The sequence below is a fragment of the Eleginops maclovinus genome, chromosome 6, assembly GCF_036324505.1.
Source record: "Eleginops maclovinus isolate JMC-PN-2008 ecotype Puerto Natales chromosome 6, JC_Emac_rtc_rv5, whole genome shotgun sequence".
NCBI lineage: Eukaryota > Metazoa > Chordata > Actinopteri > Perciformes > Eleginopidae > Eleginops > Eleginops maclovinus.
This window is the reverse complement of record NC_086354.1, coordinates 16,912,255-16,933,565: the sequence shown is the minus strand read 5'-3', so window position 1 is coordinate 16,933,565 and position 21,311 is coordinate 16,912,255. Positions and strand designations below refer to the sequence as shown.

At 39.1% G+C, this 21,311-nt stretch overlaps 3 protein-coding genes across 9 annotated transcripts; 2 read left to right on the top strand and 1 right to left on the bottom strand.

Annotated features, from left to right (window-relative positions):
- Positions 1-1,597: 1,597 nt before the first annotated feature.
- guk1a (guanylate kinase 1a) lies at positions 1,598-20,332 on the top strand. Of its 7 annotated transcripts, none has more exons than XM_063886105.1 (7): positions 1,598-1,620; positions 17,300-17,413; positions 18,013-18,054; positions 18,160-18,395; positions 18,515-18,599; positions 18,682-18,767; positions 19,386-20,332. In XM_063886105.1, the coding sequence occupies exons 2-7, from the start codon at positions 17,302-17,304 to the stop codon at positions 19,422-19,424; spliced, it is 600 nt and encodes a 199-aa protein (XP_063742175.1). In that variant the 5' UTR covers positions 1,598-1,620; positions 17,300-17,301; the 3' UTR covers positions 19,425-20,332. The 7 variants fall into 7 exon arrangements, with proteins under 7 accessions (XP_063742175.1, XP_063742169.1, XP_063742172.1 ...); XM_063886102.1 differs by lacking the exon at positions 1,598-1,620 and adding an exon at positions 13,685-13,841; XM_063886101.1 differs by lacking the exon at positions 1,598-1,620 and adding an exon at positions 14,193-14,727.
- arf1 (ADP-ribosylation factor 1) lies at positions 5,396-8,944 on the top strand. Its single transcript, XM_063886106.1, has 5 exons — positions 5,396-5,469; positions 6,615-6,806; positions 6,920-7,030; positions 7,185-7,309; positions 7,434-8,944. Exons 2-5 carry the CDS (start codon positions 6,659-6,661, stop codon positions 7,590-7,592), a joined length of 543 nt encoding a protein of 180 aa, XP_063742176.1. The 5' UTR covers positions 5,396-5,469; positions 6,615-6,658; the 3' UTR covers positions 7,593-8,944.
- On the bottom strand, positions 10,608-14,786 carry c6h1orf35 (chromosome 6 C1orf35 homolog). The gene is given in 9 exon segments (XM_063886097.1): positions 10,608-11,370; positions 12,036-12,158; positions 12,266-12,278; positions 12,281-12,344; positions 12,523-12,595; positions 12,723-12,805; positions 12,929-12,974; positions 13,059-13,209; positions 13,984-14,786. Coding segments are annotated over 9 exon segments (906 nt in total). The 5' UTR covers positions 14,081-14,786; the 3' UTR covers positions 10,608-11,114.
- Positions 20,333-21,311: the final 979 nt, after the last annotated feature.

The window sequence follows — 21,311 nt, the reverse complement described above, 5'->3', positions numbered from 1 at the left end:
CATGGTCTGTTATGCATTTACACTTTTCATTGCCATTTATCTGGATCCAATATTGCTTTTGTTTCCATTAAGTATGCTGTCAAAACACATGATAACAATTTGTATGTGGCAATGACTCTATATGCAATCGAATATTTCCGCATTTACCCAGGGCGGAGTGCAAAATGTTATGTAAATCCCCTTAACGACCTTTTCAGGCTGCGTACAATCACCATACAAAGGTGATTGGCAGCCGACACTGCTGCACATTTATCCTTTTGCCCCAGCCAGTCTCTCTCTGTAGCGCCCCCTACTGTGAGAGGCGTGGGGTAGGGTGCCCAGTGGCACTTGTTGCCAATGGATGAAGCCAGCATGGGTCCTCTCATGGCAACGATGCAGGTCGCTGTAATAAGGTTTGGTTTGTTTCCTGCGTCACACCTCCTTTGGGATTTTGCCCGACCTATAATCCAGGACATGAGACGCAGAGGGAGGCATCCCATGCCTGTCCATCTGAGTTCCAGCACTGCTTAGCCCAGACCACCTCCTTTGTACGATTCACACAGCAGTCTATCGGTTTCCTGTGGGCCATTTAATAATGTGCTTCTATCATCATGATTATTATGATTATTGAACAACACACCAAATACTGTAGACAAACTCCAAATCCAAAACATGTTCTTTGTATAATTTTATATTTATGAATGAGAAGGCCCACAATATTTCAAATAAAACTCTCCCTTATGCCTCCACACACATTCCCTCTGTCTCTGTCACACACACACACACACACACACACACACACACACACACACACACACACACACACACACACACACACACACACACACACACACACACACACACACACACACACACACACACACACACACACACATACACACACTGGATCAGCGTTCCCAAGCCCCTCACTGAGCGTTTTTATCCTTGCAAGGCCTAGTCTCAGAGGGGAGTCGGCCCCTACTGAGATCTTTACCCACTTCCTACTGGGAAGCCTGTTAGCTCCTTGGCATCCCATTTCCATTCACAAACTGCAGACAGGCCACTCTTTGCCGGATCAGCTATACATGTACATTGATTTGGGCATGACTGACTCAGCGACCTGGATAATACCTCTCAGGTAATAATGAAGTTTGTATACATTGCCCAGAAATTGACCAAAAACACATGTTCCTGTTATAAAGGATCTATGTTGCATCCTACTGTAGCTTTGCCGCGCCCCCCAGGTGGAGATAGGTGTTTTCGGAGCACATTTGACACAAATAAACAAGGGATTTAAAATGAAAGAAAGAGAGCGAGAGAGAGAGAAAGAGAGAGAGAGTGCACACTTGCACGTGTTGAAAAAAGTTTGTCAAAGCTTTTACACAATTGGGGACATAAGAAGTTGCTTGTGTGTTTGTGTGTGTGGTTTGGGGGGGGGCAATAAATACACCCCCTACTGTCCCTTTTCTAGTCCCGTGTCCGCACATCACAACTGTCAGTGGATATGAAGCCGAAAAGGAGAAACCATGAAGGAGGAGAGCCCATCAAATGGATATTACCGCTGTGTTCGCCTGTGGAGCATGGAAAGGTGGATTTAGCACTACCCTTAGGATCTGTACCGTGCATTCGGATCACTACATGGTACGTTATAAATGCATATTATGGCAATGTCAAACCAATAAATACTTTTTTAATTCCAGTTAAAATCATCACTTCAAAAAAGATAGGTCCGCTGATATTGGAGATGTTCTTAAATCTGGACACACTCCAGTTGAATTCTGAGGAACATTTCTGCCTCATATATCTTTTTGTAGCACAATGATAACTCGGCTAAGGAGATTTTCAACCCTCAGGCATAATTTTTCAGCAAAGGGATTATCTCAGAGTCCAGATATGTGGATTGGCTACAGCAGAAGTTACAGGTGTTATAAGATATTATTTTAACAGCTTTCATTGCACGTGTTTGCCCTGATCTCTGTTGTCACACCTCAACACCTGCACCTGTGCTCTGACTGTGCAAAGAGGAGGATCGGGGTTTGACTTTAGTCAATGAATGGAGAATCACCAAATCTAGCAACAGGTGTTGTATTTTGCATTGAGGAATTACAGAAAAATGCAGAGTTGAAGATGTTATTCTGTTCTGTTTTTTTGCTGTGATTTAAACAGTATGGTGGTATCTTACTGACCAGTTACACCCGCAAAGGAAGTAACTCACTCAGTCAGGTTGTTTTTCCATTACAAAGGTTATAGGAATGCAAGGTTTTGCTTTCGTGACCATGTTTCTGTTGGATTTCACTATTTTAGAAAACTGTTTTGCTTTACATCACAAGAAATATAGTACAATGGGAGGATGAAATACTTTTTTCATCAATCTGCACATATGGCGATACAGTACTATGGATTTCAGTTTTTCTTTTAAGAAAATAATATCCCTTCTTTTATTCTCCCCTAGTTATCTACCTCCATCCTCGAACCCTCTAGGTCAATCGAACAGAATGCATTGTGAGAGGTTGCAATTGTTTTTGGATTTTCCAATTTCAGAAATGATATGCATACAGGACGGGTTTGAGGGGGGTGAGCGTTTTTTACCATAATATGCAATTAAAGTTACAAGACTTTGTTTATCAGTCATTAAAATAACCTCCTCAGCAATACATTAGTACCAAGGATAACCATTTGTTGAGAGTGGAGTCATTTCAATATCCTTGACGTAAAATCTAAAAAGACTTTAAGTTTTGCACCAAGCTAGAGTGTGACCATGTGAGTCAGTCTGCTGGAGAGCATCTGTCCCGAATATCAGAGACGTTTGGATAAATCTTCGATAATCTAGCTTTGCAAAAATGGATCCTATGAAGTACTTTGAACTTAATAATGCTAAGCCTTTCACAGGAGGCAGATAAATGCATTGCATCCAATGCATTATCCCACTATTCACCTCACAAATTAGGAGTACGGTCTAGGTTTAAATGGAGGGTTGCGAACCCAATTATTTTCTGTATCAGAGACTCTGCAACATTGTTAGCGGAGTTATTTGATCGGAAGTTTGGTATTCCCCCCCTCCGACCTTCCTGTCTAGAGAAGAGAATTACAGGTTCTTGGGATTTTACCCCCCCGAACAAAATGTTAATGGGCTGAATCAATTGAAGAAATAAATGTTTGAATAGAAAAATGGGTTAACATAGAATTCTGTATAGATATATTTTGTAGCACGGTCCTGTTTATACATTATGTACAAGAGAAAAATAGGCTAGGAGTACAAATGCTTTGTAATGCAAATGTGATGTTGAAAAATGTTCAGTTCCTCACAACCTTTGACTAACGTCTAGTTTCTTTTTTTCTTCTTTTTTATATGCTCTTAGACCTAATTCTCTGCTTGTTTAAAATGTGTTAAAGTCAATCATGATTTGAAACATTTCTGTTTGATTGCACCACTGCAATATAGATATTGAAAAGTTAAATGTGAGTATCTAAACAATTGCTTCTCTGTAAACACCTTCCACACACACACACACACACACACACACACACACACACACACACACACACACACACACACACACACACACACACACACACACACACACACACATAAAAAAGACAGCAGTTGCTGTGAAAATATGCTGAGAGCGATCTCCCAGGCATTTGGCAGGGCACAACCACAAATTATGGAGGCAGAGTGAGACAGCATTATGAGCCTTCACTGTGTGGTCCATCACCAACTATAGACCCTTCTCCCCTCCTGCTGCTCTCTTCAGCCCTTCTCCCCTCCTGCTGCCCCCTCTGCTGGGGGTAGCAGGCATAGTTGACCCTGGTTAAAATTCAACATCCCAACAATAACGCGATTAGACTTTTCCTTAATGAGATGGTCATGCATCAAAAGGAAGTGGAAGCAGCAGAATTTGAAAACAAATACTCATTTGGTTATGAGCTAAGGTCATCACAAGGATGCTCCTCCTAAAACAATCCCTCCTATAAGCAGTATAAACAAATTGTTAGGACATAATTCATTTTATCACACTATGAGACGTTTCCATAATCATTTATATCACCTAAATTGATCACAAGATGTCGGATGCCTGGTATCCCATTACTGAGTTCTGTTAATGCGCAACGTTTTTGGCTTAAAATAAACATAGCATTTTAACCATGTAAGAGACACAACTCTAACAGTATGTGGCATCCAAGACTGATTGATTACAGTGACTGACGATATATTCTAATTATAAATGAACACATTTATTAATCATATATTAATGCAATACTCGGGACATTAAAGTAAATATCAAAAATAACAAGCTGATTGATACTAGTCCATTCAACGCACCTATTTAAAAATAAAGTGATCCATCTGTTTTTGAAAGACATGCCTGACCACACATTGTATCTTATTTGTTGTTTGTGCAATACTGTTGTGCTATAATAATAATAATAATAATAATAATAATAATAATAATAATAATAATAATAATAATAATACATCAATTTATTCCATGCTCTAATAATTAACTTACAATTCATTATGTATGTCCGTGTTTTTATTAATAATTCCCATTTGTCGCTTTTAAATGTTTTTTAAATAAATTTCACTTCATCAAATAATTAGCATGTGCTAACCTGACAAAACATAACCGTAAGAGAGTACAACAACTGAAGCCCAGTATGCAGCAGGTAAGCATTATAAACACTTGAACGCCTAAATCATCATTAGTTTGTTATATCCATGTTTATAGATGGATGACAAGTCTCTCTTATCTTAAACTAATATTAAGATAAGAGTTTACACCCTTGGCATGTTTGAATGTATGAATCAAAATGTTAAATTAATCAAAGTTAATAACAGAGGTGGGAGAAGTACTCAGATCTTGTACTTAAGCAAGATCTACCAGAGTGTATAAATATGTTACAAGTACATATCGTAATAAAAGTGCAAAAGTACAAGCATCAAAATACACTTTAAGTACCAAAGGTAAAAGTACTCATTATGCATATGGGCCCATTTCAGAATAACTTATTGTGTTTATCAAAGCTGCTAAAGGTGCAGCTATTATTTTTTTTAAGCTATAATTACTTTGTATGCTCAAGGGTAGCTTGTGAATGTAACTCAAGGTGTAACTTAAGTCTTATTTAAGTGTTGTTTATGTTTCACATTATTAATCCAAGTGTGCAAAGTAACTGAAGGTATTAAATCAATGTAGTGGAGTAAAACTGCACTATTCACCTCTGAATTGAAGTGGGGAAGAAGTACAATGTAGGAACACATTGAAATACAGGTACAGTACTTGAGTAAATGTACTTAGCTACTTTACACCACTGGTTAAATAGACAAGGTACCTGCGGTGCTTGTTATTCTCCCCTCCACAGCAGGGGGCGACATCTCCTGGTCTGAAGACCACGGAAGTTGAGCTGGAACGGAACCTCTGACGTGTCAAAGCGTCGCCATTTTCCTGAGGAAGGAAACGCCTTGAAGAAGGAAGGAAACATCAACTGTGTAAGTGTGTAATATAGGCTTGAATTAAACGACATATATGCTATTTGTGGCCGAAGGTAACGTTGGTCGTATCAAAAGCTATGCGTTTTTTAGGTTAATCGTCTTTGTGACTGCGTTTGCAATAAGTTATTCAGGACGCCGGGTGAAAAACTGACTGGGTGCTAAGTGCTAACTTTACCGATTATGCTAGCGAATTTATCTTAATCAACTAACGTGACATACATTTGTTATACTATTATTTTCTCCACCACATATCGCCCACATGTCTTCAGTATTAAGTTGGGATGAAAATGTAAAACGAGAATCGTAGCATGCAGGAACGTATCCAATAAACTGGTCAGACAGGTATTAGCATCGCAACGTAGCAAGCTAACGTTGTTGTTTGTTTATGTAGGTTAGCCGTGTAAACTTTACTGTTGCAAATTGCCTGATGTTAACTATAATGTGCTTCAGTAAGCCTCATTTAATCGTCACTTTGCGGAAATTCTGGTGTCCTAACGTGATCTAATAAGCCAAGAAATTATCTTTGCTAATACAGGACGACTGCTACCAAAGGCTACCCACATTTGTGATCTCACCAGTCCGTAACCGTACGTTAAATCAAATGATGATGTAACAATCACATCGATCATTTTCCTGAAATTGTTGGAAATATTCTCTTATTGTAAAATCTGGAACCCTTTATTTTGTTTTTAAAAACAGAGATGTCACAAACGACAAATTAAGCAAAGAGATATTTCATTTCCGGTGTCCTGTAGGAACGTCATACATCGTAACATCTTATTTTACCATGGATGTATTAACTGCACTTTGAATCATAGGTTAATAATTATCAACAAGTGCGACTCTGTCATTCCTGTCAGTAGAAATCAGCATTCCTGAAATAGCTTGTATTGTGCAACCCCCAAATATAAGTAATTCGATGTAATGTCACCTTTACAGTCTCTGAATATCTAGCAAAACAAGTATAAGGAGTGGCTCCACACATTTGTCAAGCTAGATTTTTGCTTTTACTTTCCAGCTAAGAAATGATCAAAAATAATAATATAGTTCGATCCTTTGATTAATTGATTTCTTGACCAATCATTTCAGATACAATCACATGATTAGCACTAATTTGATCTCTCAATGTTGTTTTCTCCTCAGGTTTTTTTTTTCTTTTGCCAAAGTAGGTTCCCTTCACCAGTCGCCATGGGGAATATGTTTGCAAACCTCTTTTCTTCTATGTTCGGTAAGAAGGACATGAGGATACTCATGGTGGGTCTGGATGCCGCTGGAAAGACAACCATTTTGTACAAGCTTAAACTTGGCGAGATTGTGACTACCATTCCCACAATAGGTAAGTCAAACACTTTTGAATAGTGGTGTTTGGCTGTGTTGTATGCATTTATAACGGTTGAATAAGAACTTTGTTGGAAAATAATTTGATGATTTGTGTTTTTTTTTATTCAGGTTTCAATGTAGAGACGGTAGAATACAAGAACATCAGTTTCACAGTATGGGATGTTGGCGGTCAAGACAAAATTCGACCGCTGTGGCGTCATTACTTCCAGAACACACAGGGTACGGTTCATTATGTTTATTGGCTTTTAAATCAGTAACCTTGTAATGGGCTTCTTTAATAGTCACTACTTTTACGCCGCTTTGTATTTACAAGTTTTAATTCTTCACAATCGCACAAATACACTAATGTGCTCCCCATTTGCTCTTGGTCCAGGTCTCATCTTTGTCGTGGACAGCAACGACAGAGAGCGATGCGGGGAGGCTCAGGACGAGCTCGCCAGAATGCTGGGAGAGGACGAGCTGCGTGATGCCGTGCTATTAGTGTTTGCCAACAAACAGGTATGTTATACTTGTGGAAATCTTTTGATACAAGCAAGTGTTTATCAAAAGCAAATGCCTGCGAGTTTAACCTGTTGTATTCACAGGGTTTGCTTCTAATGTTTTACCTCTTTATTGTTTGTAGGATCTTCCAAATGCTATGAATGCAGCAGAACTCACAGACAAGTTGGGTCTCCACAGCCTACGTAACAGAAACTGGTACATCCAGGCGACCTGTGCCACCTCTGGCGATGGCCTCTATGAAGGACTGGATTGGTTGTCTGGTCAGCTCAAGAACCATTAAAAATCACCTTTTATCCACAACTAATCTACTCCACTCAACTTCTGACCTTACTATCTACTCTTAAGGTGTTGAGATACCTTCTTTAAAAAAAAGTACTGGAAGCTGCCCTCACCTCAACTGTAATCGTCATAAACATACAGGCCGGTGGTGGAGGTGATCTATTCTTGTAAAGCTGTCAGGTTTTATTATTTTGTTTTATGTAACTGTAAATAAGTTTTGGTAATGGGGCAGCTTATTGCACTCTTACAAATCCTACCGTGGTTATTTCTCTTTCTGGCTGTTGGGCAGCCGTGTGTGCATTGAATAAGAAAAGGGAGGTGAGAATAAGAATTTACCAGCACGTTGGCCCGGGACCTCAATGCAATCTGATGGCTTGTTATGGTGGTCACATGTACTGCAGGGAGTGATCCGTGAGGGGCTTTAAATCTTCATAAAAACTGAATAAAACACTGATTCACTACTTGCAGCTACTGTGGTTACTTCAAGCAGTAATTACATGTACCAGCCCCCAAATTATCATTTAGTAAACACTGGCATTTACTATTTGTACTCTACTGACATCACTTTGTCCCAGTGGAGAGTTCCCTGTCTGTGAACACTTACCAGCCTTTGTTATACAGTATGGTGGCTTGAATTGAGGAATGCTGCAACAGTATCACATCTACCTGCTCCGTGGTTATTTGAAAGGCAGTCAATTGAGTCAGCATTGGGTTTTTGTATTTCTGAGTCTCAGGTTTATCATGTGCTGCCTTTGCAATATACTTGTTAGCAAATCTGCATGATGTTGTCTCTAGGGACACGCATATTTACTGGGTGTTTACATCATTAGGCTGCACGGGAACTATTACTGAGTACTTATTTCATCAGCCCTATACTGTAACTCGTGTGTACTGTGTAAGGTAGTTGTGACATGAGGAGTTGCACACTACAATGGCCCTACTGTCTTCACTCAAGGCTCTAGCAAGTCATGCCTTTTTTTTATTCAGACTAATCAAATCTATGAAATTGCAATTTGATGGCAATACAAAATCATTGTCCGATACATGTTATACAAAGTGCCAGTATTTCTTTTCTTTGCAGCACGATGTGCTTGGAGCAAACATGAAGCCATACATATGCCTTCTTATCCAAGATACATGCCTTTTTATTTTCAAGTTTCTTTTCTAAAATGGTGTGGGTTACTTTGCTGATCTGGTCATGTCTTGAGGGTACATCAAACTTATTTTTTGGATTTATAACTGCCTAAATATTTGGAAACTATCTTAATCTCTTAAGTTTGTCTGTTTTTTTTATGTAAAGCTTTTGTTTTGTGAGGAAAAAGCACTGTAATTAAAGTGACTGATTAAAAAGTGTTTCTGCATCTGATTTTCATTCTCACACTATGCAATAAAACTAGCTTTTCTCCATACTTTGTAGTATTTTGTTTTGCATTAAACATCTGCACCTTTGCTACTTAATCAGGTGTAATGTGAACTATCATTAATATAGTGCTAAGTGACTCAAAATGAATAAGAAAAACTAGTATCTGCCATTTATTAAGCAGAAAATACTAAATATTCTTGGTAGGCCTTTCTCACAACAGATATTTGAACTTGTCAAAGTAAGAAAAGCACAGCTGTTAACTAAAGATGGCTCTGCTGCACGTCAGTGTAACGGTGAGCATCCATGAAAACCAGGAACCTGAAATCCAAGCAGCTAAATTATGATAATATTAATTTTATTATTAACCTGGGATTTTTCCTACAGTGACAAGTCAAAAAGGGAAGCGCATTTCTTATTTTTCTTTTTGAGTACAGTTTCTAAAAAAGTATTTTAAATTATTTTTTCCAACAAAAAACGGAAAATGTGTTATCAGTTATTCATCCAAAAACTTGGCAATTAGTATGGGTTACGTACAGAACACAGTATTTAACATTTAGTTTATGTGCAATTATTGTATGTGTTTTATCTACAATTCCTATGAAGAAACGCAAACCAAAAATGACCTTGTTTTGATTACCTGAATTTCCTCGGGAGCTGAAGCCTGATAGATCAGGTGATTTTGACATTGGCAGGCTTGTGTATGTTAGTTTTAGCCAGAAGAGAAACACACTTCAGGAAACAATACTTACATTTAACAACAAACCCAAGAATCTGGTGTCATGGCAACCTGTTGGGGCCATCACCCTTTGACCCTAGCAGAAATGTGATGCCCCAAGGTGATGTAAACCACCCAATGTTTGGGTTAAAGCAGTAATGTGGAGAGCACATTGTGTAGGGGTGGCAATCTAGGACAGCATTCTTTCAGGTTGATTGGGCTGCTATGGTTAATGCAGCCAAGCCTATAAAACATGGCAGGAGAGTATGGTGGTGGTGGGAGGGGAGGGAGCTGGAGTCCTGGGTCCCTCAGAGGGCGTCTTTGTGTGGGCTCCTCTCCTGCTGCTCCGTCAGCTTGGTTTGTGTGTGGCAGTCTAACGGTACTCGGCCATATAAAAGGACCAGCCTGGTTTTTTGCACTCTTCTTTATGAATGCCTTGCTCTTTTTTAGTGCACCCCCCAGGTGCCGGCCAGCAGAATACCCTCTTTCAGAACAATTCAAGGCAAACGCAAACACTACACTCTATTATGACCAGTGGAGAGCATTCCGATGGTGTCGCACCAGTCAGGGAGCTGAACCTAGAGCGGCGAGGGATTAAGGAGCGATGGCAGGGGTGGGAAAAGAAAAGGGCCGGGCTGCTGGGTGGTGCAGGAGGCACAGTGGGACGGGGGACATGAGCGAGGAAGAAAAAAGGCATCAGGGAGCATTTTGAAAAATGTGCAATAAAACACATTGAAATAATCACACTCTTGACTTTTTTTCAAACATACGTTTATTTTGCAAGACAACTGCAACTTTCCATACCTAAATATGTTTCTCTGTAAAGCAGCTATTAATGATACAAATGTACTGAGCTCATGACACAAATTGCCACAGCTCGCCAGATGTGTAATCCATTTAAATAGAAATGTTTATATAAAGAATGATAATTCAATCTATTAGTTATGAATTTGATCTTTTATTTATCAGGAAAACTGTTTTCAAGAAAATACTTTGGGCAGACAATAAAAGGTGGATATTTTTCTGCATGCATCAAAACATGTTCTCAGTCTGTAAAAAAGTCAAAGTAAAAATCAGTAAAAGCTACCAGACATCAGAATACATTTTACATTATCTTGCACCGTGTTTTGTACTAAAGAGATCAAAAATAAAATTCACAATCTTAAGAAAATGTTCATTTTTTTAAGGTTTGATCAAATTCATGTGTTTTCTTTCAAAACTAAATTCTGTTCAAACACACACAAAAAAAACGTTGCGTCACGACAACCAACTGATTCTGTATAGGAATTACAAACAGGAGGCCTGTGAGTCAGACGAATGGACCTGTTTCCTTCCACAGTCCGTTTGGCTGTTCAGGGTAAATGAGGTCTTCGGGGCCACTCAGGCTGCTGTAGAGCGGTCTGTCCGCGTTATGCATCTTTTGAATTGGGGGGGTGAGGAGGACATTAGTTGTCCGAGTCTGTGTCGTGGCGCCGCCTGTGGCTTTGTGTGTGACCAGCAGGGGCTGTCTTGTGGCTGACAGGGTTACGGGGGACAGGAGACCCCCCATCAGAGGAGTCTGTGTCATGCCGCTGTTGTCGATGATGGGGGTAGGAGGGCTCGCGCTCGGCCTTTGCTCCCCCCCTTGAATGGCTGTCATGGGGTTTGGCTCCACTCTGACTATGGTATGATGGATTATGATGATGGTGGTCCTTTCTGTGCCTGAAGTGTAAAAGGAAGCAGACAATCAATGATGGGGTTGTGGTGAATTGGGTGGTGTGAGGCTGGGGAAGAAGTATCTGCCAGATAAGCAACAGTAAACCACTAATGACACCCGTAAGTGAAATATAACTAGCTACTGTGTGGACAAATGTTTCATATTAACTTCAATCATAAACGTTCTGCACTACTGTCATACGTTATGTTAAACTGCAAATCCTTTATCACCAGCACATCAATTAAAGTCAATCTGCTAAATCCGGACTCATCCACAACACCTGATTTACAATATATATTAAATGTCTTGTCATACATGCACCTCTACTTTAAAAGGTCATGCTTCAAAATGGTGTGTGTTGGACAGTGCCTGAGTGCCCTCTAGTGCTGGCAGACCAAATCTTCTGGTTGATAGTCAGTCTGAAACTATGGTTGCTAGACAGGACAGTAAAATGTTGAATATATTTTACAAAAATAAAATGCCATGGCCCTCATTTATGAAAGCTTTGTGAAGCCTTTAGTAAATTACATTTGGTTTGGAGATAGAGAGGTTCTTCTAAACACATTACAATGGAAAAATGGTTTATCAAAGCTATACTCTGTAGTGTTTCTGTTTTTTGGTCCACAGCAAGGCGACAGAATAAATCATCTGTATGGAAAATTGAACCAACCTCTTTCTGTCGTCGTCTGGCTCCGAGGAGGACGAGTCTCTTCTTTGCCTTTTCTTCTTTTTCTCCTTTTTCTTTTTCTCCTTCTTGCCCTTTTTCTCTTTCTTTTTCTTTTTGCTCTCGTGCCTGCAGAATCAAATGACAAAGGGTTACAATTTGTGATGTAAAGTATGTTTTGAAATCAATTGGTTTTCAGTAAGTTATCTTAGAAGGCCAATATAATGGATACTTACCGCTGTTCCACTTCTCCTTTTCTACACTCTCAGGCGTCTTTGTTGCTGAGGATTCTGGGCGACTTTCTGTTTTGCAGTGCTGTAAAGAAAAAAGCCTGTCTTTAATCTCTGCATCAAGTAGTAAATCTAATTAAAGAAACTCTCCATTTAAACTCTTAACTTTTAAAGTCTCTCTCTTTGTTTATCCTTCCATCAAATGGCATTTCCCTCACGTTTTGCCATCTGTATCTCTATTTTGTCAGTGAGAAATAACTTACTGTAAAAACAGGCAGGCCTATTTTAGCAGCCTCCTTTTCTTTTTGGGAGAGCACCATTTTCCTTGACCCTGCGCTGTAAAGGCAAAAATAAAACACGTTCAAAGAGAGACTTAATACTGTACTTATACATTTGATGTTTCATTGTATGTGGTTCCTTTGTATAATGGTTTCTTATATCCCAAAATTCACATTGTTCTAACCTGGAGCTTCCCAAGCCTGAGACACGGTCCACATCTCTCTCTTCCCCATCTACCTCTTCCCTCCGGCAGACATCTGCAAGGTCCTGGTAAAAGAGTTTGGAAAATTATATAAATCATTCATAATACACTTTTATTTATTGAAGGCATGTTCTATAAAAATGTTCCAGACGTTTTGAGCGTAAGCAGTGCCAAACAAAGTGACATACCTCTTTGGTCAGGCCAGTTGGTTGCCTCTTTATATTCTTGTGCCCTCTAGGTAAAGAATATCAATGAATACATTAATCTTTTGTTGACCCAAACTGTATCTATGAAATGGGATATGCAAGTTATACGTACAGGGCAGCCATCAGTGCTTCATGCTCTGCAGCCTTGACGGCAGCAATTTCTTCCTCTTTGGACAAAGGTGCACCGCCTTTTTTGTCTTTCGCGTACCATGACAGGTCTTTGCCTTTTTGCCATCGTCCTACTGGTGCCATCAAAGAGTTCCCTGAACACAAGAGCAACAAATTGAAGTGGATAAAAAATATATAAAAATACAGCAAATGTGGTGTTTGTCGTTTGGCATATTGTTTTATCTTTGATGCAACAAATGAAGAAGGACTTTTCACATTTTACTTTTGTAAAATACACATTTTCTGGTTTGCGTCTTCTCCCCAGTTCATCTGTGATTTCACCATACTTTAAAATCATCTGTGGTAGAAAAAAGCCTTTTAATGTATGTATGTAGATAAGGTTGTAGATGCATTACCCAGCTAACTGCTGTATAATCCAGGATAGGACCTGAGATTTATTTTGTGTCATCATGCTGTGGTCTGTAACATTCATTAATGGTCCTGGTCATGACAGTCATGCAAAGTTTATTGTTAGTCAGCTTAAAAGGGTTTATTGTCTAAATAAAATTCAAATAAATACATATCTATATCATCCTTGTGTGTGTTACAGCTGTGGTGGGCACTACGCAATTCTTGTTTGGCATGCTGACATGTTGCCAGCCGTGGGAGATACGTGTGTGTGCTCAGAGAGAGTGCAAAGACAACTTGGACCTACAGCTTATAGAGAGGAAAAAGTAATATTACCAAGCATCTGGACACTGTGTAATGAGGGACTCTAAAACAAAAGGTATGGAGAAGCAGCTTGTGGAGTACTGACGCTTTTAAGTGTAGTTTAAATGTGCTTTTAAGATAATTTCTCTTAACAGCAAACTGCTATTAGCAATGCTAGCTCTGGTTAGCGCAGATAGCCCTAGTTTATAAAGACTTACCGAGATAATTTTCTCTGTGTTTATCGCCCTTCACGTCATCCCAGTTGAACTGGTCCTGACCTCCTCTGACACCTCCCGATCTGGAGGACCCAAACATTTTAATCCGCTGTCCTGAAGATTTAAGATAAGGAGGAAGTGTGTCGTTAGCTCAACAGCTGACTTTAGCCACGTTAGCACACACATGCGGCCGACATCCGGGTAGTTTTGCAGTGATGAGTGCTGAGGATGAGGAACAACGTGTTTCCTGGTGGAAATGTTTATTTAGACCATGGAAACTGATCCGGTAGCTTATGTTGCCCGTTATATTCTGTAAAGAAAACGGCACAGCGTTAGACGAGTATCTGGATAAAACAGCCTTTTACTGAAGCTACGCTATGCGAAATGAATAGCGTTTCTAGGATACATGGATAATAGTGCGCGTGTAATGTTCCCCGTTAACGTAGAAACTACAAGTAACAGTGAATTACATATAGTTAATTATTAGTGTTGAATTTGTGTCGTCTGTACTCTTTGGATAATAACACACACCACGTTTCACGTCTTGTCGCGCTTTTTCCGATGCTCGCGAACGTATCACTTGATTTTTCTGCTCGTGTCGATGACGTCGGCAGCACTATTTTCTTTAATGGCTCTCGCAGCACAGACTCAAGAGCAGATGAGGCATAAAACCATCCGGAGACCAGCCCAAAACGGACAAATATAAAACCCCGATGTACATGAGATATTTTTCCAGGCTATTCTCAGGTAGGAAGGACAATATATGTCCATTAATCACTGTGGCTATTAGTGCCATTGCCATTCATCCGGTCCAGTGTGAGAGTCAGATTGTTTGCGGAAGAAGATGGGTGTTGGGTATTTACTGAGGAGGCACACATTACCTGATGCATCGTAGTATAGGATCCAATAAAGTAGTCATTGAGTTATTCAAGTTTTAAAAACAACCCCATAGACACCGTGTTGTGTTGTGTTGGTATCTCACACCATTTCAAAAATGCTAGTGATGCACAACGATGAAATGTTTATACGGTCATTTATGTTTACGTTTCATCATTTAAACAACATAGTTAAAAAATCCTCATTGCTGAGTTTTAAAGTTCACGGTCACTACTGCCGTGTTTACTCTGCATTTCCATCTAAAGTTATTGCTTTTATAGCAGTGAGTCAAAGTGCACGTTGCAGAGCATTGGGGGAAGTTTTATCTGTAAGGTTGTTAACACTTGTAAAACCACTCTGTAATTACAGAAGTTATCAAGTGCTACTTTGCTTTTTCTGTATGCCACATCTGAATAGAAAAACAATATTTAAAACATGAGTTTAGTTTGAGAGCACTAAACTTAATAGGGAGGAGCACTGGTTAAACATGTACCCATATAATCTCCTCTGTTTCTGGGTAAACTGGACTAAAACACCGTCTTGTGTTTTGATGTAGACTGTATGGTGTACTTTCTAGAGCTGCAACATGTTTTTAGTTTATGATAAGTCTTTTAAGATTGTTTTGTCTGTGAAGGGATTAACAATTGGTCAGAAAGTGTTCATATCCAAATAGCTTGTCCAACCAACACTATAAACCACAGATATTCAATAAATTATCATCCAATAAAGATATAAGAAGAAGCTAAAACCATGAAAGGTTGGTTTAAAGCTTTCGGTTTCAGCTGTTACACTGAAAAACCTGCAGGCTGAAGGTTTGCCACCTGATGGGTTTCACATGACTTACTTTGCTTCATGCAATTATTGTCAATCACATGGGGTTCAGTGCACATGATTAAAGTAAACCCACATGTCTCTCATTTCCTGTCACACAGCTAATGGTTTAGTACAAACGCTAGATTCTTATGTGTCAGTCTAGATGTGGGTTCACGTTTTAGAAGCATTGTTGGCAACTTTTTAGTGGATCTCCTTCACCTTTAATTAGCCATGATGCTATTTAAGGGAAGCTTTCAAGAGGCAATCCAAAGTGACCCTTTGTCATTTTCACCTGCACCGAAAACCATCTGCTTTGCATAGAAACGAGAAGACTTGTAATGCCGTGCATTTTATCCCTGGCTATAAAAAGAGCTCAGTGGGCTTGCTAAGGTCCAGCCCAGCTTACTTTTGTTTGAAAAAAATATATAGATATACATTATATAGACAGTAAGCCTTATTTGTAATTTGGTGCATACATATATTTGATATTGCGACTTCTTGTTAAGTTCATCTGTAGAAAGGGAAAGACAAACAGAATGGAGCGGTTTTTCCAAGCCCTTGGACTAAAAACAAAACGCACAAACTGTCTTATAACTATCGCATAATTCTGGACAAATCTACTCAACATTTAGAATGACGCTCTATGCAAAACCACATCTACAAGTGTGTAAACTTGGCCCTCCCCCCTGCACTTTTTCTCGGTCTACTTGCACACATCACACCCTTCCTGCTCACTCGGAGTCACTGTCTGCTTGAGCTCTGTGTGCATTGACGGAAGGTAAGCAGGAACAATGGAGGTATTACCTACATTGTAACTTGAGTAGCTTACCTAAAAATGACTGTTACTGAAAGAGAAGTTGTTTTGAATATACTGCAAGGTGTTGAAGTAGCTTTTTTGCAAAATTGTAAAGTACGGTTTATAAGAAAAGACAAGATAAATCTTTATGGACTCATTCAGGGTCATCCGGGTTTAATTGCAGCAACAGAAAAAGAGTGACACACAGGACTAGATAGAATCAGTTTGAATGAAACAAATGGTTTCACTTTGTACCTTTTTATTTATACATACAGATAGGTAGGAGTAAGGACTCTTGGTAATATAACTATGTCTTTGCGAGTGCAATTATGCTTATAGTCGTGTCAGTGAATGGATTGTAACATAAGGAAGGTCACTTTAAATTATTTGTTTACTTTAAGCCCATGTCTTGTTGATAGCAGTGTCCCCTGTTATGCTCTTGCTTTTCTTAGCTCTTCAGTTTTTTCCTGCAATCACAATCAAAGTAGGGCTCTCCAATTAGTGAGTAAGTGTTTCTGCTCCATGGTAACCTCACAGCTTGCCAACCCGCCAGTTGCCTCTGCTCTTTTGGGAGATGTTTTGGTCTCATTTGGTCCGCCTTTAAAAAAACGCTGGCTTATCATTCGATCATATTTATCCCACCGGAATGGGTGAGGCTTGTCTGAGCATCGAAACCCCTTGTTTACTTTGTGAAATATTTTAAAAGATATACTGTATATTGCCGCACACACCGTTTGGTCCTACAATGACTGCCACTGGATTTTAGTGGGTATGTGTCATCGCTCCAGCCTCACCCACTTATTTCCTTTACTAACTTCTCCTGCTCTCCTGCAGCTATGGCTGGACCCAGGCCTGTGGTGTTCAGCGGCCCGTCCGGGGCGGGGAAGAGCACTCTGCTGAAAAAGCTCATGAAAGAATACGACGGTGTCTTCGGCTTCAGCGTCTCCCGTAAGATTGCCACTCTCTGCCAAAGCATTTAATGTTTGTTTTGATGGTGTTTTTACCGATTATTACATATATCAGACATGTGTATATATTAATACTGTGGAAAATACCCACAGGACCAATTTCTTCAAGGCAGGATTGAACTGGTGTACATTATCTCCCCTGATCTGAGGATCAACGCACTAGCCTACTGCGCCACAGTCAACCCCAGATTTCTACTCATTTTAATTTAAATTGCAACAAATAATTCTTTTATTTATCGATTTATCTGCTGATTATGTTTCTGATTCATTTGGAAAAATCATAAAAGCCACAACAACAAAAAAGCCCAACAATTTCCAAGGTTTGTTTAAAGAAGGATTGATGGTGCATAAAACAGATGAACATTACATATTCAGAATTTAGAAGATGGACCCAGAGCATTTTTGGCATTTACTTTTACTGCAACAATAAGACCCTTATTATTACATCCTCAGAAAATGTTTCTTTGATACCATTAAAATCCTTTTTCATGCCAAATATTCCCTGTTTCCAGCTTCCCAAATAAGAGGATTTGCGTGATAAAGTACAGAGTATGACATAAATGTCTTCTCATCCTTCAGATACTACAAGAAATCCTAGACCTGGTGAGGAGAATGGCAAAGGTAAAACATGTTCCTCCTTTTTTTTCAACCACTGTAACAGTAAATCACCTTTAATGTGTCAGTTAAATAGTAACCTAATCTGGATGTGTCCTTCCCTGGTTTCAGATTACCATTATGTCACACGGGAGGTGATGCAGAAAGCGATTGACAATGGCGAATTCATTGAGAGTGCCGTGTTTTCGGGGAACATGTACGGGACGAGTAAAGCTGCCGTACAAGCCGTCCAGGCCAAAAACCTCATCTGTATACTTGACATTGACATGCAGGGTGTGAGGAACATCAAAAATAAAGACCTCAATCCCCTCTACATCACCATCCAGCCGCCATCCATGGCAGTCCTGGTAAGCACAGAAAGAGTGTGTGTTTTTTGAGAAGTTCTTGTTGGCCTACACGAGTTCCTGGGTGTGACCTTGAACCACAGGTTTTAAATGCTCTTTGAATGCCTTCTGTATTGTTTCAGGAAAAACGTTTAAGAGACAGAAAGACGGAAACAGAGGAGAGCCTTCAAAAGCGCTTGCATGCAGCTCAAGTGGAAATGGAGTTTGGTACGTAATTATTGTTTGTTTACAATAATGTAACGACATTAAACGTTAAACATGCCTGAACATAATATTATCTCCTTTTCAGGTAAAGAACCCAATGTATTTGATTTCCTTATTATCAATGATAATTTGGACGAAGCCTATGGGCAGTTAAAAGAAACTCTCCGTGAGGTGAGTATCTATTGCTGAACTCTGACGTGGGTTAAATAATCAACACATATCAAAACAGTTGTACCTTCTTTGAGTTATAAAACAGAGGCATTAAAATACCCACTGAAATTTGAACACTGAATAAGAAGGTTTTTATGTGTGAAAATGTGTTGAATCTGACTTTTTCAACAAGAAATGCTCAGGCTGTGTCGGAAATACATCTTAACTATTGTCTACTCTATATATCTGGGGGTGCTATTTACTGCGAGCTCATTGGCTAAATGAAAAAAAACAACAACTTTGGGACATTTTTATACATGATGCAGCCGGCTGTTGAGCGATCCATGATCAATATGGATAAATAACATACTGTGAGCTATTCTGTTGGGTTGCATGCAGGTTAGTTCCTCCTGAAAAGTAGCCAGAATCAGAATCAGAAATTCACAATAGTTGCAGCAAAGATTATTAATATTAAATAATATAGTTATAGAAATGACACAATATACAAAATCCAGTGAAGCAGGATATGTTATAGGGACAAATTCCAGGGCTTTTATTGTTCAATGTTGAAGATTTGTTTGACCAACATCATCAACTTCTATTGGGAGTATTATAATAAAATGTTTTGTCTTCCTGTAGGAAATCAATACGGTCAAGAAAGTCAGCATGTCTTCGTAGGAGCAGCTTCCCGACACCTTTTCTGTCCTGTCCAGCCACTCCTTACAAAACCACAGACCTCCATTCCCGTTGTGAACATTCCCTCAGATGGTTTGCTAAGCTAAGACAAAAGTCCTCCCTTAGTGGATACTGAAAGGTGTAGATATTGTGTTTAGAGCAAGTTATTACCAAATAATAATGTACTAAGAAACCTTTCCATATTTTTATTTTATGAACAAAAGATACTCCAATAATGTTTAATATGATACTGGCATGGTTTGAAGGATGCTCAGATGGCCTTTGTTTATACTGCTCGCAGCTTTGCCTCACACCAACATGAACTCACACAAACAAGGAGAGGCATAACCCGTTCCACCATGACAATAAACTGGTCTTTCAAGGGTGGGAAAGAGTCCTGGTGGATCTTGATAAGTGGCAGTATGTTATTGTATGTCTTTTGTGCAAGCAGTCATTTTGTGGTGAAAGGGTGAATAGATTTACAGAGACAGATATCTGCACATGTAGTTCAAGAAGCTCAGCATTACAACTGATATCTGAAGAGAGGTGTTTACGTAAGTCAATTTTACTATTGAAATAATAAAACTAGTCGAGAACTTTTTTGTTAAAGATTTTGGGTAAACTGTCACAGGTCTCCATTTGACATACTAGTGTAGATCATGTTGGGCTGTATTAGGAATATATGTCGTAATAAAGGTAAAACGTGTTTACAACAAAGAAACACATCTAATGTCACCTTGCATTGTTTTGTTTGGGTGGGTGTCTACTACAACGGTTTTACTGGTTATTTTACAATTGTATTTTGTACACTTTTATATTGTGTAACGTTCATTTTGCAGTGTCACTGGTTCAGTAAAATGACATTAGTTGTACTAAAAAAAATAAAAATAAATCTCATGGTTTCCCTTCTATGTTGCCTATGATAAAGCATGCCAATCCTTTTACATGTTTACTGCACAAACATGTTAAATAGGGTTTATGCAGATATCCTGGAATATCTTTTTAGTATCATGGCAAGATATAGTGTAGTAGTATGTCAAAAATTGAAATTGATTTACTGACTTTTCAAAAAGAACTGCAGATTTTTCATAACTTGTTAGTACAAACTATAAGAAGCTCTACATGGATGCTTGTACAAAGAAAAGAAAATCCAATAAAATAGAAGAATATCTGCATCCAATAGAGCAGGGGTGTCCAAACTTTTTTCACCGAGGGCCACATACAGAAAAATATACGGCGAGCTGGGCCACTTATAGAGGTGAATAATGCCTCAAAAGTTAAGTTATAAGTTAGCAAAACAAATCAAATGTAGGTGAATAATGTGCGATACTTGAAAACGCTGGAGCTGTTACCTCCGTGACCCTGACAGATGAGCGGGAGAAGATGGATGGATGGATGGATGGACTTGAAAACGCTTTCAGAAAAAAAAGCCTACATCCCATCTGTCTTTAGGGTTTCATTTGTTTTGTTGGCAGCTCGTGCCTTAAAACAGAAGCTTCAGATTGCTGATAAGAGTAAATATGAAGGCTCAATTTCAAGCTTGTTACAGAAATAAGTTATTGGGTTTTTTTTATCAACTAAGATTTGTTAGAAAATGTTTTCAATTCTAAATGACTAAATTTATTTGAAAATTGGGCTCATTAATATATTTTAACATATATTTTTGAGAAGTAACATATAAGACAAGCAAAAGTTGAATTTGTGGGCCATATTGCGTTGTATTTTTAGAATTTGCAGAGGGCCGATTCAAAATGGCCTATGGGCTGAATTTGGTCCCCGGGCCGTAGTTTGGACACCCCTGCAATAGAGAGGTGTGTCTTAATTCATATCGGTTAACTAATGCTGCATTGATTTGGGTTCACTGGGTCCCAATGACCTGGAAGCTATGGA

Excerpts from the sequence above, each read along its gene's own strand:
- arf1 (XM_063886106.1), top strand. The coding sequence starts at position 6,659 with ATGGGGAATATGTTTGCAAACCTCTTTTCTTCTATGTTCGGTAAGAAG. Across the intron at positions 6,807-6,919 it reads GACTACCATTCCCACAATAG|GTTTCAATGTAGAGACGGTA; the intron begins GTAAGTCAAACA and ends TTTTTTATTCAG. Across the intron at positions 7,310-7,433 it reads TAGTGTTTGCCAACAAACAG|GATCTTCCAAATGCTATGAA; the intron begins GTATGTTATACT and ends TATTGTTTGTAG.
- guk1a (XM_063886098.1), top strand. The coding sequence starts at position 14,694 with ATGTACATGAGATATTTTTCCAGGCTATTCTCAG. Across the intron at positions 18,396-18,514 it reads CGCCATCCATGGCAGTCCTG|GAAAAACGTTTAAGAGACAG; the intron begins GTAAGCACAGAA and ends GTATTGTTTCAG. Across the intron at positions 18,768-19,385 it reads TAAAAGAAACTCTCCGTGAG|GAAATCAATACGGTCAAGAA; the intron begins GTGAGTATCTAT and ends GTCTTCCTGTAG.